The sequence below is a fragment of the Clytia hemisphaerica genome, unplaced genomic scaffold (genome assembly GCF_902728285.1).
Source record: "Clytia hemisphaerica strain Z4C2 unplaced genomic scaffold, Clytia hemisphaerica genome assembly, whole genome shotgun sequence".
In the NCBI taxonomy this organism is placed as follows: Eukaryota; Metazoa; Cnidaria; class Hydrozoa; order Leptothecata; family Clytiidae; genus Clytia; species Clytia hemisphaerica.
In genome coordinates this window covers 130,673-146,413 of record NW_027103288.1, presented here as the reverse complement: position 1 = coordinate 146,413, position 15,741 = coordinate 130,673, and the positions used below count along the sequence as shown (strand labels likewise).

Below are 15,741 nucleotides of genomic sequence, written 5' to 3'. Positions count from 1 at the left end.
TATTTTTTCAAGGTTAGGACCTTCTTTAATTTAAGTCCCATAATATTTTATAGTATTTACAAATATCAAGTAAAATGTATCCTATTGTTAGACCGAAATGTTTTACACAGGGTTCCTACGAAAAAGCAAAAAGACAAATTTCGAGAATAATTCTAAGTAATACTAAACGTATTGGCTAGCCAAGAAATACAAATGGTTCTAATATAACTATATATAATATGGCTTCTGCCTAATTTTTTAGGCCCCCTTATATCGCAATTTTTCCCTTATTGATTTCTCACCCTTAAAAGTTCAAAATGAAATTCGACCCCATAGATGAAACTACTACCTGTGAAACTTTATAATCAGGAGTATAACTGACTTCGATGTTTTTGAAGTCTTTAGAGATCTTTGTCTTACCATTGACAATAAAAAATTTTCTTGTGCAATTTTTATCTGGGCGGTAATTACAGACAAAAGTGCTGGGGTCCTCTGTGATCTTGTTTTTGCTAAAGGTGTGTTTTGAAATGAAAAAGAGTTGTTGCAATAGGCAGACTGTACCTTTATCATTATAAAGGCTGGTGCGTCCAGTCAAAACACAGAGTTGATCTGTAGCATCTAGCTTCACCTTTGTCTCAAATGTAAATTGAAACAAACTATTGCCAAACAAACTCTTACATTTTAGCTTATTTCCTATTTTTCAAAGGAATTGTATGTAATTTGAGGCACAAAAAATCTATACCACTTTACTAAAAGATCTCTCAGTAAAGGTGGTGGGAAAAGATACAATAGGATTGTCCTTCAATTACACGTTTTTGTTTTTTTAAGAAACTAGTTTTACCAAGCAGCCTCAATGTTTCTTAAGAAATCGGCCTTTTGAGCCTTAAATGTTTCTTACATGTTTCTAAACTTTTGACATAATCAGCCTGGATTGGAAGGTTCTTAAAAAAAAAACCGAATTAAAAAATGTTATTTTCTCATTCTCAGCCTCAGCATGTTTCTTAGATGTTTCTTAGTTTTTAGGCATTCTGAGCCTCATGTTTCTTAAAAGTGTGTTTCTTAAAAAAAAAAAACGTGTACATAATATGATGATTATCGTTCAACTACTTTCCTCCATAAATATAAATACTTCAAATTTTTCCTTCAATAATAGGTAACCTAGAAATACTTATACAAGTAATTTTCCTTCTAAAATACAATAACTAAGAAAAGACGTTTTTTTTCCAAATTCATCACACTTGTAGTTGTATTGAACATCAAGTGGAATGCAGGTATTCTTCCAATGAAGGTGGATCACACTCAAAAAATTGTGCACACTTTGACGAATAAAGACAATTGTGGCAATTGTGGCAATTTTGAAGGAGGGCAGAGACAGCATACTGTTTAGCAACCGGACTTAACCCTGACGACAATTTCTCCAAAACACCACTTAACTAATACACAAAGACGGGACATAGCTCGGTTGTACTCTTGTTAATCTTAATCTTGAGGATTGTGGAAACCATTTTGGATGCTTTCGCTTAAAGGGTACGCAGGATCACCATAAACACACAAACGATTCCCATTAGGACCAACCGAATACCTTTCAAGATTGTCCAAACTCTTAGACTGTGCCAACAAATATAAATCATTGCGAGATCCTTCAAGTGGCCCAAAGAAGTTTGCTACCATTCCATTAGGAGTTGATATGGACTGAAATTTAAAACCGTAAACTCTTTTATGCCCATTGTACGTCACCCTTTGCATTAATTTCGGGCGGGCTATGGGTCGGAGGGCTCCGTCAATGAATCCTAGCAATTGTAAAAAACAATATCTCCAGCAAAACAATGAACAATATCTCTCCAATAAAACAATTAACAATTATTTACTCAACAATACGAGTAACGTTTAACCACAAAACAATTATAACACGACTTCAATATAAAGTAATAACTCCAACAATGAAACCATAAAACAATAAACAATGTACAATTTCACTGGTATATTTCCAAGCTCCTCCACAGCTATTATTTTGTTAGTTATTGATTATTGATAGTCTAAAGGTAAAAGTATCACAATAAACCTGCAAGGAAACGCTAGACGTCGTAACAACAAACACAATGCCTCAACTGAACTGCACCTCACTCTGTTATATGTAATAATTTCATCTACCTAACCAAAAGCTTCAACAAGTCTTATAATATCAACTTTCTTAAATCTTGTGTCCACTCGACACTCTTCCTCTGACCACGCATCAAAATCAAATGGTGCCCACCTCTGCAAAACTCTATCATTACGTGCATTTCTAACCCCATTAGCAGCCATCATTAAATAATTAAAATCCTCATCTTCAAGCACACCTGCCAAGTAAGCTCTCACAAGTTCATCCTAGACATCAAAATTACCATCATCATCATCCTCTTCATCAATACTGCTCTTTTCGCCACTTACACCACCATCATCAGCTTCATAACCACTACTAGAATCATTATCTTCGTTCTCACTGTCATCAACACCACTTACTAAACCTCATCATCAGAAGACTCAAAACCATCATCACAATCAACAACAACATCACTGACACTGTCACTTGTAATTTGATGACAAAGGGACAGTTTTTCTTGAAGGTGCTAAAGAATTAGAAGAGAGATTACTAGCCGTATTATTGTATGAGGGTTGCGAAGCGATCCAGACTCCACCTCAATTCGCAAGTTGCTAGCAAAATAAGAGACACTCTAAAAATCCCTCTAATAAAGCCTCTATAGAGACAGGGTCCTAAGAGCCTTAATGCCAAACACACCACATAATCCACGGCGGCACAACACCCGCCGCCGCCCGCGCATCGCTCATTTTTTCCTTCTAGTTCTAGTTATTCTAGTGTAAATGGTGCCTTAATAAAATCGAACGATATTCGTCGAATGATCGAACATTTTTATTCAAATCACGAATCGTCTGTCGAAATCATCAAAACATAAAAATAAAACAAAAACAAAAACAAAAATGTACAAAGATGGTTTGTTGGTTCTTGGGCAGTTTTGATTTAATCCTTGACAAATTCGACAAATTTGATTACCTCCGTACTTCTTTATCATAGAATATCCACTTGATTTTGCAAGGTAAGTTTCGTTCACTAAAAGAGCACTCCTTCCGCCCGCGCGACTTGCAAAAACCTCTCATTGATTGACAGACGGTGACAGAAAGGATCTTCATCATCCCTCGACTTTTAACAGCAAGTATCATATATCAAATACTGTTAAAAGTCGAGGGATGATGAAGATCCTTTCTGTCACCGTTCAAACTAATTATTTTTTTCATTAAACAGCAAAATAAACATTTAAAACCGAAGAACCACTACTTAGATTGCTTAGATGCGTGCCGCCCGCGCGGCAATCTGATCAACTTCAGATTCTAAGTCCGTGTTTCGGCTTCCGGTAATTTTTTTGCTGTTCACTGCTAGGGTACACCATTTTAAAACGGTATTTTTCGCAGTCCTAGCTACCAAACCGAGAAAGTTTTCGTGGCTTTAAGCCAAACCGTTCAAGGTCATTTTTATAAAATCATCGGTTTGAAGATGTGATTTATATAGCAAATTTTATAGCAAATTTTCGCTTGGGATAGAAGTTAAAGGTACGTGCACAATATAGCAAAACTGCTTCGCTCATAAATTCGCTTCGCAAAAATTAAAACTTATCATTCAAGGTAAGAATGGCAAACAAGAAGTGCTTGTATGAGTAAGAAATGGCTTAATTTAAGGGGGCCTTGGGATATTTGAAAGTTTTTAAAGGGTCTCTACCTTTGTCAACTTTGTAGTTAAACTAAAGGGGGAGTTTCTAAAAGCTAATTATTGGACAACATATTTCAGGGGGGAGTAATTAGTTTAAGAATTTGACAATTATCAATTCCTTATTTATACATTCGAATAAAGGATCTTGAAAGATGTTTCATGATTAGCATTTTTCCCATCATCATTTTTCATTTTCTCGAATTCGATCATTTGATTTAAAGGTGGGAGTAAGACTTTAAAGATCTTTTAAATAAGGGGGATAAACCAATAAGGGGAACAGTTCCAAAAAGAGAAAGGGGTTTGTGACATTTTCATTCTTTCAACTTTAGGCTATTATACAAATGACAATTCTAGGCTTACCAAAATAAAATTTAATTTGACGGCTAGCTGAATCTTTCTCTTAAAAGTTGTGGAAAAACGAAGAAATTAGACTTACTTTATCACAAGTTATGGTCAAAGATATTGCGTGACTTTATTCATTCTTACTTTAAGATTCTTTACTGATTTAGATTACTTTAGTGTGAATATTTTAAATGACTATTACTTTTAGATCGATGCATGAATCCTGAGTTTTTCACAGTATATCACAGGAAAGGTCATAATTTAGGTAGGTGACAAAAATAGACTTACTTTAGGCTTCCTTAGTGTAAAACTTACAAAAGATATCTACCAGTAGAATTTCAAAATTTATAACAACTTCCAAGACTTATCTGGATGCTAAGACCCTGTACAGCCCCAAGATGTGACCCCTGCCCTAAAATGTGGAACCTGCCCCAAGATGTGATCCGATTGCCTAAAGATGTGAAACCTGCCCTAAGATGTGACCTGTTTGCCCCAAGACGTGACCCCGCTTGCCCCAAGATGTGACTCCAAAATGCTGCCCTAAGATGTGACCTACTTGCCCCAAGATGTGACCCCAGAAAAAATCACTGGGAAATTATAGGTTTTGATAAATGTACTGGTGGAATTGATGGTTCTGGTGAACTTGCTGGTGGAATTGATGGTTCTGGTGAACTTGCTGGTGGAGTTGATGGTTCTGGTGAATCTGTTGATGGATTTGATGGTTTTGGTGAATCTGATGGTGGAAATGATGATTCTGGTGAATCTGCTGATGGATTTGATGGTTCTGGTGGAGTTGATGGTTCTGGCGAATCTGCTGATGGATTTGATGGATCTGGTGATTCTGCTGGTGGAGTTGATGGTTCTGGTTATTCTGCTGGTGGAGTTAATGGTTATGGTGAATCTGGCGATGGATTTGATGTTTCTTGTTCAATCTGCTGAGTGATTGCTTGCTCCGTGGTGGATCTTCTGATGAAAGTGTCGTATGATCAAAATTGACACAGGGTGCCAGAGGGTGCTTCTTTGGTATGTTTATGTTTATGTTTATGTTTATGTTTCTTTTCTTTAAAGTTAATGCAAAGTAGTACAATGTGTACTTAGCTCGAGGCTAATCAATATCAACTATGATGGTATGATAACTGGACTTCAACTTCCATAGCAAAGTTGAATTGGTGATTCTTCCGCCAACACGAATGATTCCATCGTCGTCAATGTAGGGATCCATCCTGGATAATATCCCTTTCTTTGATTGTTCGATCGTTGATGGAAAAAATGCTTTCTGTGTTAACTTCACGATGAGTAGCTCTGATTTGAAAAGAAGGTCAACGTCAACCTTCTTCTTTAGTCTCCATGCCATCATTCTTGCAATGATACGTTTAAGCTTGTACCAACTTGATACACGCTTGAACAATAATTCTAATTCATTTTCCACGATACTTGCTACATTGACTTTCATTGGCTTTGCCTTTTTGACTTCGAAATCGTCATCCTCGACTTGATTATTGTTCTTTGGATTTCGTTTCTATTGGTTGCCATAGGAAGTCAGGTCCATTGATCCATCGCTGCTTTTCGACGAACTCTTGAACTGTTTTCCCTCTTGAACCATCGTCAGAGGGGTTGTCGTCAGTTGGTACATATCTCCATTGCTCGACGTTGGACCCATCGTGGATTGTTTGAACTCGGTTCGTGACGAAGAGATGAAATTTCTTGGCTCGATTTGAAATTTCGTAGTCTGGCACGAGTGTCATTTCCTTCTTGAGTTGAGTTGCAACCTTGGTTGATGTAGTTGCTGCCATCAGCTCTAATCGTGGTACTGTGGTTGGTTTCAAGGGTGCGACTCAAGCTTTACCAATGATAAAACTGCAATGGATCCTCCCTTGGTCGTTGACAAGGCTTGAATAGGAGACCTGACCGTAACCACTCGTCAAGGCGTTGGAGAAATGATGGAATGATACTTCCGATATTTCACCGAGATCTGATGGTACGATAAACCGTTAGATGTTGATTTCCTGAAGCAGATGCAAAGAGTTGCGCCATTTCTCCCAAACGTGGCGCTGCTCTGGAGAGATCTCGTCGTCCCAACTGTTGTGTTCAGCACATATTTGTTGTAGCAGTTGTTTTGCCGGCAAAACGAACGGGCCAAGTAGGTAGAAAAGGAGAGTTTAAACACAATGGGTATTGTTTAACATGAATAGTAAAAATGAATAGGCATTGTGATAAAATAGAAAATGAATGGGTATTGTTAACATGAATAGGAGAGTTTGAACACAATGGGTATTGTTAACATGAGCAGAAATGAAAAGGCATTGTGTTAGAGCAGAAATGAATAGGCATTGTGTTACAGCAGAAATGAATAGGCATTGTGTTAGAGCAGAAATGAATAGGCATTGTGTTTACTTTATCTCAATAATATTAAAACAAAAGGGGTATGGATCGAACTAAAAATGAATGGCTTTTATGCTCAAGATGTCTATAAGCAGAAATGGATAGGCATTGTGTTAGCCCAAAAATGAATAGGCATTGTGTTAGACCAAAAATGAATAAGCATTGTTTTATATTGCGCTTTGATTAAAACACTAAACATGAGCAGAAATGGATAGGCATTGTGTTAGAATAGAAATGGATAGGTATTGTGTTTACTTTAAGTCGTTAAATTTAAAACGACGAGGTATGTGTATAGCTGAAAATGAATAAGCATTGTTTTATATTGCGCTTTGATTAAAACACTAACATGAGCAGAAAAGAATAGGCATTGTGTTAGAGCAGAAATGAATAGGCATTGTGTTAGAGCAGAACTGAATAGGTATTGTGTTAGAGCAGAAATGAATAGGTATTGTGTTAGAGCAGAAATGAATAGGCATTGTGTTAGAGCAGAAATGAATAAGCATTGTGTTAGAGCAGAAATGAATAGGCATTGTGTTTACTTTCAATCATTAAATTTTAAAACGACAAGGCATGAGAAGAGCTGAAAATGAATAAGCATTGTTTAAAGTAAATCAAGATATAATTTTTGTGCTTCGATTAAAACACAACCTATAAAAGGAGGTTTGTTGGGGTTCGAAATACCGTTTTCCCGTCAAAATTTTTGCTAAATCCTGGAATCCCGAAAATTGAAAAAAATAATAACACCGTCACACCGGTTTGTACAGGTTCAAATACCGTCATAATGACAAAAAATAAGACCAAATACTGTCACCATCTGATTTTAAAATACCGTTTTCCCGTACTAAAACAGGGCCAATCCCGTCACACCGTTAAAATACAACCCATCTCCATAAAAGGATGAAAATTGCTCATGTTTTTTCTCAGTTTTTACCTTTTCAAAGCTGGAGAGCCGTTAAAGGAATAAACAAAATGGCGACAAGGCATCATACGAAACGCCGAAGCGTTCCCCGCCCAGCGATTTCAGTTAATGATGTGAATTGGAAGAAAAAATACAAGGGATTATCTAATCTCAAATGAGGATTAGTTGATACCAAAGAGGAATTAGGTAATCTAATAAAGGGATTCGGTAATCTCTAAAAGATTTACTTGAATCAGGTAATTACAAAGAGGGATTAGGAAATCTTATAATAGGGTTTAGGTGATCTGAGATAAGGATTAGCTTGAATTAGGTAAACCTAAACAGAGATTAGGTAATCACAAACATAGATTAAGTGAAGGATTAGGTAATCTTAAACAGGGATTAGGTGATCTCCAAAACATATTAACACGGATTCAGTATAGTCTCAATTAAAGATTAGGTAATCTTAAACATGGATTAGGTGATCTCAAAAAGGATTGCCTTTGATTAGATAATCCCAAAGAGGGATTAGGTAATCTTTAATATGGATTAGGTAATCCCAAACAAAATTAGGTGATAGTCCCAAGATGATTAATAAAACAGACTAGGAAATATAGAATAAGATCAAGCTAGCTCAGACCCAAAATCGATTGTAAAGAAAAGAAAAAAAGACATGAGCTTATATTGTAGTAACGAATAGCTCTTCCAAAACTGTCAAAAAGTACAACTTTTCGTTTAGCAACCAAAACTAAGAGCCAATGGTTACCAAGTTTATGAATAGGTTGATTATTCGCTATATATACTCCATCAAGAAGCGAGTTTTCTTTAAGATCCCAAAGAGGGATTAGGTAATCTAATAAAGGGATTCGGTAATCTTTAAAAGATTTACTTGAATCAGGTAATTACAAAGAGGGATTAGGAAATCTTATAATAGGTGATAGGTGATCTGAGATAAGGGTTAGCTTGAATTAGGTTAGCTTGAATTAGGTAAACCCAAACAGAGATTAGGTAATCCCAAAGAGAGATTAAGTGAAGATTAGGTAATCTTAAACAGGGATTAGGTGATCTCCAGAACATATTAACATGGATTCAGTATAATCCCAATTAAAGATTAGGTAATCTTAAACATGGATTAGGTGATCTCAAAAAGGATTGCCTTAGATTAGATAATCTTTAATAGGGATTAGGTAATCCCAAACAAAAATTAGGTGATAGTCCCAAAATGATTAATGAAATAGACTAGGAAATGTAGAATAAGATCAAGCTAGCTTAGTCCCAAAATCGATTGTAAAGAAAAGAAGAAAAAAAGACATGAGCGTATTCAATTGAAGAAGAAGAATCCAAGATTCTAAAGATAAACCCGATTTCGGATTCCTCTTGCATTTGGACTATAAATTGACAAGAAAAGATTCCATTTCTTCATAATGTTTAAAACCAATGGCGACGATGTATGAATGTGACGATTGCGAAAAGACCTTTTCCACAAAAAGCAATTACAATCGCCATGCTGCAAAAGCCCACCCTGAAGAATCTGAAGAGGAAGAAGATGAGGATTATCCAGACAGCGAGTCAATGTCCGATGATGAAGATTCTGATGACAGTGAACAATCTCAAGGTGATGAAGAAACGATAAATATCTGGGAAACCATGTTCAACGAATGCGAAGAGACTGGTTTATCAATTAATGAAATTTATAAATACAAGGTCCTTTTTCTCCGGGCAATGAAAAAGAATATAGCTCATAAAGCCATCATGCAAACTTTGCAAAGAGTTAGAGACGAAGAAGATATGGACTTTGAGGAAGCATTGGATTTTGCCATTGAAAAACGTCGGTCTTTGATTCATCGACAAATAATTCAATTTTCAAATGATGAAATGGAAGAATGAAACGAATCGATCTCTATAATGGACACTTGTATTTTCATTAAAGCTCTGAATATATTGCTCTCTGATTAGATTATACTTGTATTATATTTCTTTTATTCTTTGGGTCAATCATTTCTCCCGAGGTCAAGCATTTAGCGTAAGGTAGGGTTACTGAAAAATCATGATAATATATATGATGCTTTAAGTTTTACCTTGTTTAAGAATAAAAATAACAGGACAAGGATGTTAGCACGAACAAAAAGCTAGAAGAAATGTATAAATATAAATAAAATGGAGTATTGTAATAACAAAATGACCAAGGCATCAGTAAGTGTGATTAAAGAAAACAATGATGTCTTATTTTTAACTATAAAGAATGGATTTGGGAGCGGTCGCTTTTTGAAAGTCTTTAATGTATTTTTTGAAGTTATTTGAGGCTCATTCAAGTGTTGCGTCACTTTATTTTATTGATCATTTGGTGGGACTATCACCTAATTTTTGTTTGGGATTACCTAATCCCTATTAAAGATTACATAATTCCTCTTTGGGATTATCTAATCTAAGGCAATCCTTTTTGAGATCACCTAATCCATGTTTAAGATTACCTAATCTTTAATTGGGATTATACTGAATCCGTGTTAATATGTTTTGGAGATCACCTAATCCCTGTTTAAGACTACCTAATCCTTCACTTAATCTCTCTTTGGGATTACCTAATCTCTGTTTGGGTTTACCTGATTCAAGTAAATCTTTGGTAGTTTTTAGCAGTAAATGTTCAATTTATTGTATACGCTCATTTATTTGTATTTATTCTGTTATTCTAAAATAATGTATAAAAAAATTTTCTTTCAAATATTCAAACCAATTTTTATCTCTTGAAAATTGTTCCTTGTTTTGAAGATGTCTCTTAAACTTTGTCGTTGATTGCTTGTTGAATTCCTCGATATCCATTTCATTCCACATGTGTTCAAACAGTTTCATCGTCGTATTGATAATGTTTTCTTTACATAAGACATGATGTTTTTGTGCTCCACCTTCTTCTTGGCATCCTTTGCACATTTCATTGACTGTCTCTGTTAAAGCATTGATCATCCTTTCGATGGTTTTATCGACAATTCCCATGAGATATTCTTCTCTTTCAATGAAGAACTTTGTTGCTTCTTTTTCCTCATCTACTTTCAAATTTTGATCAATCTCTGATTGTGAGAGTGGTTGTGATCCAGAAGAAAAATCCATAATTTGCAAATATATTTGATTGCGGGTAGTAGTTGTTTCTGCGAAGAGTCTTAAATAAAAAAGCAGTTTTCAATGAGTTCTATAATATATGCTACTTTCCTTGCGCTACATTATTCATCAGCTTTTATTGAAAAAAGACCCATACATATTTTAGATTGAGATAGATGTAGTATCAAGAAATAAGTGTGAAAAACATACCTATTACCCTTGATAATTTCGAATCCAGTCTGCTAACAACTGATCGTCAGGCATTTCAATTATGTTCTCATGCTTTACTTTTTTTGGTTCGATGATCGATTCTTCTTCTTCTTCGCCACTTGAAAGAATGATCAAATCAAAAATTCTTGAAGAGTTTTCCATTTTAATTTTAGCTTGCCTTAATAAAACTTCGAAACGTATTTAAAAAAATTCGATGAATGTATATTCTTTTTGTTTTGATTTGATTTCAAAACTATCGCTGCAATTTTTCTTTTTCAGCTTATTCACTCATGCGTATAATAATACAACCGAACAAAAAATATAACAAACAATCATTAAGCATTTCAAATGAATAATTTTTTTTTCTTAATACAAAGAGATACATCGTGATAAATTCTATTTTAAAATTTTTGATTGTAAAATCTTCTTTTTCAGTTCATTACCCAGTGTTCATCATTTAAAAGTTCTTTTTTGCTGTTTTATTAATCATCTTGGGACTATCACCTAATTTTGTTTGGGATTACCTAATCCATATTAAAGATTACCTAATCCCTCTTCGGGATTATCTAATCTAAGGCAACCCTTTTTGAGATCACCTAATCCATATTAAAGATTACCTAATCCCTCTTTGGGATCATCTAATATAAGGCAATCCTTTTTGAGATCACCTAATCCATGTTTAAGATTACCTAATCTTTAATTGGGATTATACTGAATTCGTGTTAATATGTTTTGGAGATCACCTAATCCCTGTTTAAGATTACCTAATCCTTCACTTAATCTATGTTTGTGATTACTTAATCTCTGTTTAGGTTTACCTAATTCAAGCTAATCCTTATCTCAGATCACCTAACCCATATTATAAGATTTCCTAATCCCTCTTTGTAATTACCTGATTCAAGTAAATCTTTTAGAGATTACCGAATCCCTTTATTAGATTACCTAATTCCTCTTTGGTATCAACTAATCCTCATTTGAGATTAGATAATCCCTTGTATTTTTCTTCCAATTCACATCATTAACTGAAATCGCTGGGCGGGGAACGCTTCGGCGTTTCGTATGATGCCTTGTCGCCATTTTGTTTATTCCTTTAACGGCTCTCCAGCTTTGAAAAGGTAAAAACTGAGAAAAAACATGAGCAATTTTCATCCTTTTATGGAGGGGGGTTGTATTTTAACGGTGTGACGGGATTGGCCCTTTTTTAGTACGGGAAAACGGTATTTTAAAATCAGATGGTGACAGTATTTGGTCTTATTTTTTGTCATTATGCCGGTATTTGAACCTGTACAAACCGGTGTGACGGTGTTATTATTTTTTTTCAATTTTCGGGATTCCAGGATTTAGCAAAAATTTTGACGGGAAAACGGTATTTCGAACCCCTACAAACCTCCTTTTATAGGTTGTGTTTTAATCGAAGCACAAAAATTATATCTTGATTTACTTTAAACAATGCTTATTCATTTTCAGCTCTTCTCATGCCTTGTCGTTTTAAAATTTAATGATTGAAAGTAAACACAATGCCTATTCATTTCTGCTCATGTTAACACAATACCTATTGATTTCTGCTCTAACACAATGCCTATTCATTTCTGCTCTAACACAATACCTATTCATTTCTGCTCTAACACAATACCTATTCAGTTCTGCTCTAACACAATGCCTATTCATTTCTGCTCTAACACAATACCTATTCATTTCTGCTCTAACACAATACCTATTCAGTTCTGCTCTAACACAATGCCTATTCATTTCTGCTCTAACACAATGCCTATTCATTTCTGCTCTAACACAATGCCTATTCTTTTCTGCTCATGTTAGTGTTTTAATCAAAGCGCAATATAAAACAATGCTTATTCATTTTCAGCTCTACACATACCTCGTCGTTTTAAATTTAACGACTTAAAGTAAACACAATACCTATCCATTTCTATTCTAACACAATGCCTATCCATTTCTGCTCATGTTTAGTGTTTTAATCAAAGCGCAATATAAAACAATGCTTATTCATTTTTGGTCTAACACAATGCCTATTCATTTTTGGGCTAACACAATGCCTATCCATTTCTGCTTATAGACATCTTGAGCATAAAAGCCATTCATTTTTAGTTCGATCCATACCCCTTTTGTTTTAATATTATTGAGATAAAGTAAACACAATGCCTATTCATTTCTGCTCTAACACAATGCCTATTCATTTCTGCTCTAACACAATGCCTATTCATTTCTGCTCTAACACAATGCCTTTTCATTTCTGCTCATGTTAACAATACCCATTGTGTTCAAACTCTCCTATTCATGTTAACAATACCCATTCATTTTCTATTTTATCACAATGCCTATTCATTTTTACTATTCATGTTAAACAATACCCATTGTGTTTAAACTCTCCTTTTCTACCTACTGGGCCACCAAATCCAAGGGGATACACCGAACTGATAGATGCCAAAATTCCTTGTCTGGTCAAAGGAGTGTCTTTCAATACGATTCGAAAACAAAAGGAGTCTGTCTCGACACACCAACTGACTCCAAGGGCTCTTTCGATAGGTAGAGGCTGGATTGAGAGGTCAACGTCTTGGATTCCTTTTGCTCTGATGTCAGAGCTGGGATTTCGTCTAGCACATCTCTTGAGCTGCTCATGAATTGGGTGAGATTGAAACCTCCGGCTGCACACATTCTTTTGACGTTGCGTTGGAGTTTGACGGTTGATTCGATATTGGTTGCTCCTTTCAACATGTCGTCGACGTAGAAATTTCGAAAAATAAGGGTGGATGCTGCTTCTTTGCCGAATTCTTTCTCGATATCGATAGCTGTTCGTCGAAGGGCGTAATTACAAGTGCTTGGGGAATGTGTTCATCCGAATAAATGAACACACATTGTAATCTTCGGGTTCTGCATCAAGATTACCTTTCGGCCACCAAATGAAACGTAGCATGTCTTGTTGTTCAACGGGTACTCTGACTTGATAAAACATGCTTTCGATATCTGCAACTAACGCAATTTGCTCTTCTTGAAATCTTGACAGCACTCCTACAATCTGATTCGTAAGATCTGGTCCTTGCAGAAGCATCGAGTTAAGCGAAACACCACCGTACGTCGCACTGCAATCGAAAATGACTCGTATCTGTTCTGGCTTTTTGGGATGGTAGATTCCGTGGTGTAGTAGGTACCAAGTCTTTCAATCGATACTCTCGCTTGTAACTTTCTTGGCGTACGATTTATCAAAGAGTTTGTTCATGAAGGTGCAATAATCGTTGTACATCCTTTTGTCTTTCTGAAGTTTACGTTTGAGACTGCGTGCACGTTTGACAGCTTGGATCCTATTATTCGGAACTTGTACGTCAGGATTCTTCATTGGCAATGGAAGCTCGTAATGTCCATCGAAGAACTTCACCTCGTTGTCCATCAGCTCGAGGATTTGTTTATTGTCGATCGACATTCGTTCGAGGTCTCCTGGTTTTGATTATTCAGAGAAATCCATTTGTAGCATCTGTAGCATCGTTTCTTTCAGCCCGACTTCTTTGATCTTATCTTCAAAGACAAAAAGTGTTGGTCTCTTGCCTTCGGAGAACGCGATAAAGTTGCATCGTGTTGATCTTTGGCTTGAAGAATTGGTGACGATCGGCCCAGTGACACACCATCCCAAAGCCGATCGGAAGGCATATGGTCCATCATCCTGGCATGGAATTACTTCTATTGGTTCTAGGGCACGTGGGTAATTTCTTCCAATGAGAAGTCCAACATCTAGATCGTCATCGTCTTGCTGCAAGAATGGATGGATTTTCTCTAAGTACGTCCATCTTCGAAGCTTACTTGGAGACGGACTTTCATCTTTGTCGACAGGGATGAAAGATCTACTATACGTCTTTGGAAGTTGGATCTTGGTCTTGTGGTCGAAATGTGATGATATCTGGAGATTGTTGATACTTCGACACGATTCGGTGGTAACACCATTCATCGTTTGGATGGAGATCGAAGTTGATACAGATGGAGCTTTCAGCTGCTCAAGTAACTTTTCGTGGATGAAGGTCCCTAGACTACCAGTGTCCAGCAACGCTTTGGTGATGACAACGACGTCAGATGATGGATGTGTTATTCGAACTAACACCACGTTGAGACTGGTGGCTTCCATGTCAAGCTTTGCAAAGGATACAACGAGTGGAGATGAAACTTCAGAAGGGAGTTGGTCTGGTACTGGCTGTTGGGTCTGTTCAGACGGTTCTTGATTGGCATTCTTTCTTTCAGGTGGTTTTAGTCTTCTCCGGTATCCATGCAACCCTGTAGGATGATCACCTTTACAAGTTTCACACTTCCTTTTCCTCGTACACGATCTAGCTTGATGGGTCTCATCACTTGGATTATAGCAACCGAAGCATAACTGTTTTCTGTACAGCCATTTTCTCCTCTCGCTGACTGGAAGTTGCAGGTATTTCTCGCACTTGTCAAGGTCATGAATCTCCTCGCACATTTGACAACGCGAAGGTTTTGGTGACGTTCGAAAAGACTTGAAATCTCTTCCTTTCTTTTGCCCTTGCCTGGGCGTTGTCTCCTCCTTGAAATCTTGTAATGCTAGCCTTGAATAGTTTGGATAGTTTATCAAGGCTGTCTCCTCTTCAACGAATGCGATGAACTCGTCTAGACCTGCCTCGGTGTGTCTATTCTTTCGGACTTGATAACTCTTTCTGTTCCATCTTTCTTGGAGATGCGGTGGTAAGATAAGTTGTAACTTCTGAATGATTTCTGGGTTGTCAGCAAGACTCTGTGACTTCATGGATAGCATGGTTGTCTTGTACTTCATCAGGCAACTGTAGAAACGTCTGAAGCCTTTAGCGTCACTTGACCTCAATTTCGGTCACTGTTTAAGCTCCTGTAATGACTGAGTATACGATATCGGTCACCGTATTGCTTGTCCAGAAGATCTTGCTCTTGCATAACCTTCAGCTGCTGGAAGATGATTGCACGATTCAGCTAGCTCCTTAGCCTCATCCTTCAAGGACTGAATTAATCTGACAAGTCTTCCTCTTGGATTTGTAATAGTTGAATCAACCACCTCGGTGAAGGTTGCAATGAAGTTAGGATA

At 36.5% G+C, this 15,741-nt stretch overlaps 2 protein-coding genes and 1 long non-coding RNA gene across 3 annotated transcripts; 1 reads left to right on the top strand and 2 right to left on the bottom strand.

Moving 5' to 3' along the window:
• Positions 1-3,685: 3,685 nt before the first annotated feature.
• LOC136808844 (uncharacterized) lies at positions 3,686-5,023 on the top strand. Its single transcript, XM_067065405.1, has 3 exons — positions 3,686-3,689; positions 4,293-4,349; positions 4,686-5,023. Exons 1-3 carry the CDS (start codon positions 3,686-3,688, stop codon positions 5,021-5,023), a joined length of 399 nt encoding a protein of 132 aa, XP_066921506.1.
• Positions 5,024-10,009: 4,986 nt separating this feature from the next.
• Positions 10,010-10,929, bottom strand: LOC136808983 (uncharacterized). Its single transcript, XR_010846936.1, has 2 exons — positions 10,665-10,929; positions 10,010-10,515 (listed from the first exon to the last, which is right to left on the bottom strand). It is a non-coding gene; the product is annotated as an uncharacterized lncRNA (long non-coding RNA).
• Positions 10,930-13,839: 2,910 nt separating this feature from the next.
• On the bottom strand, positions 13,840-15,441 carry LOC136808837 (uncharacterized). Its single transcript, XM_067065393.1, has 2 exons — positions 14,223-15,441; positions 13,840-14,114 (listed from the first exon to the last, which is right to left on the bottom strand). The coding sequence occupies exons 1-2, from the start codon at positions 15,439-15,441 to the stop codon at positions 13,840-13,842; spliced, it is 1,494 nt and encodes a 497-aa protein (XP_066921494.1).
• Positions 15,442-15,741: the final 300 nt, after the last annotated feature.

Excerpts from the sequence above, each read along its gene's own strand:
- LOC136808844 (XM_067065405.1), top strand. Across the intron at positions 4,350-4,685 it reads CAGGAAAGGTCATAATTTAG|GTTTTGATAAATGTACTGGT; the intron begins GTAGGTGACAAA and ends GGGAAATTATAG.
- LOC136808837 (XM_067065393.1), bottom strand. The coding sequence starts at position 15,441 with ATGCTATCCATGAAGTCACAGAGTCTTGCTGACAACCCAGAAATCATT. Across the intron at positions 14,115-14,222 it reads CTTTATCGCGTTCTCCGAAG|GAGACCTCGAACGAATGTCG; the intron begins GCAAGAGACCAA and ends AATCAAAACCAG.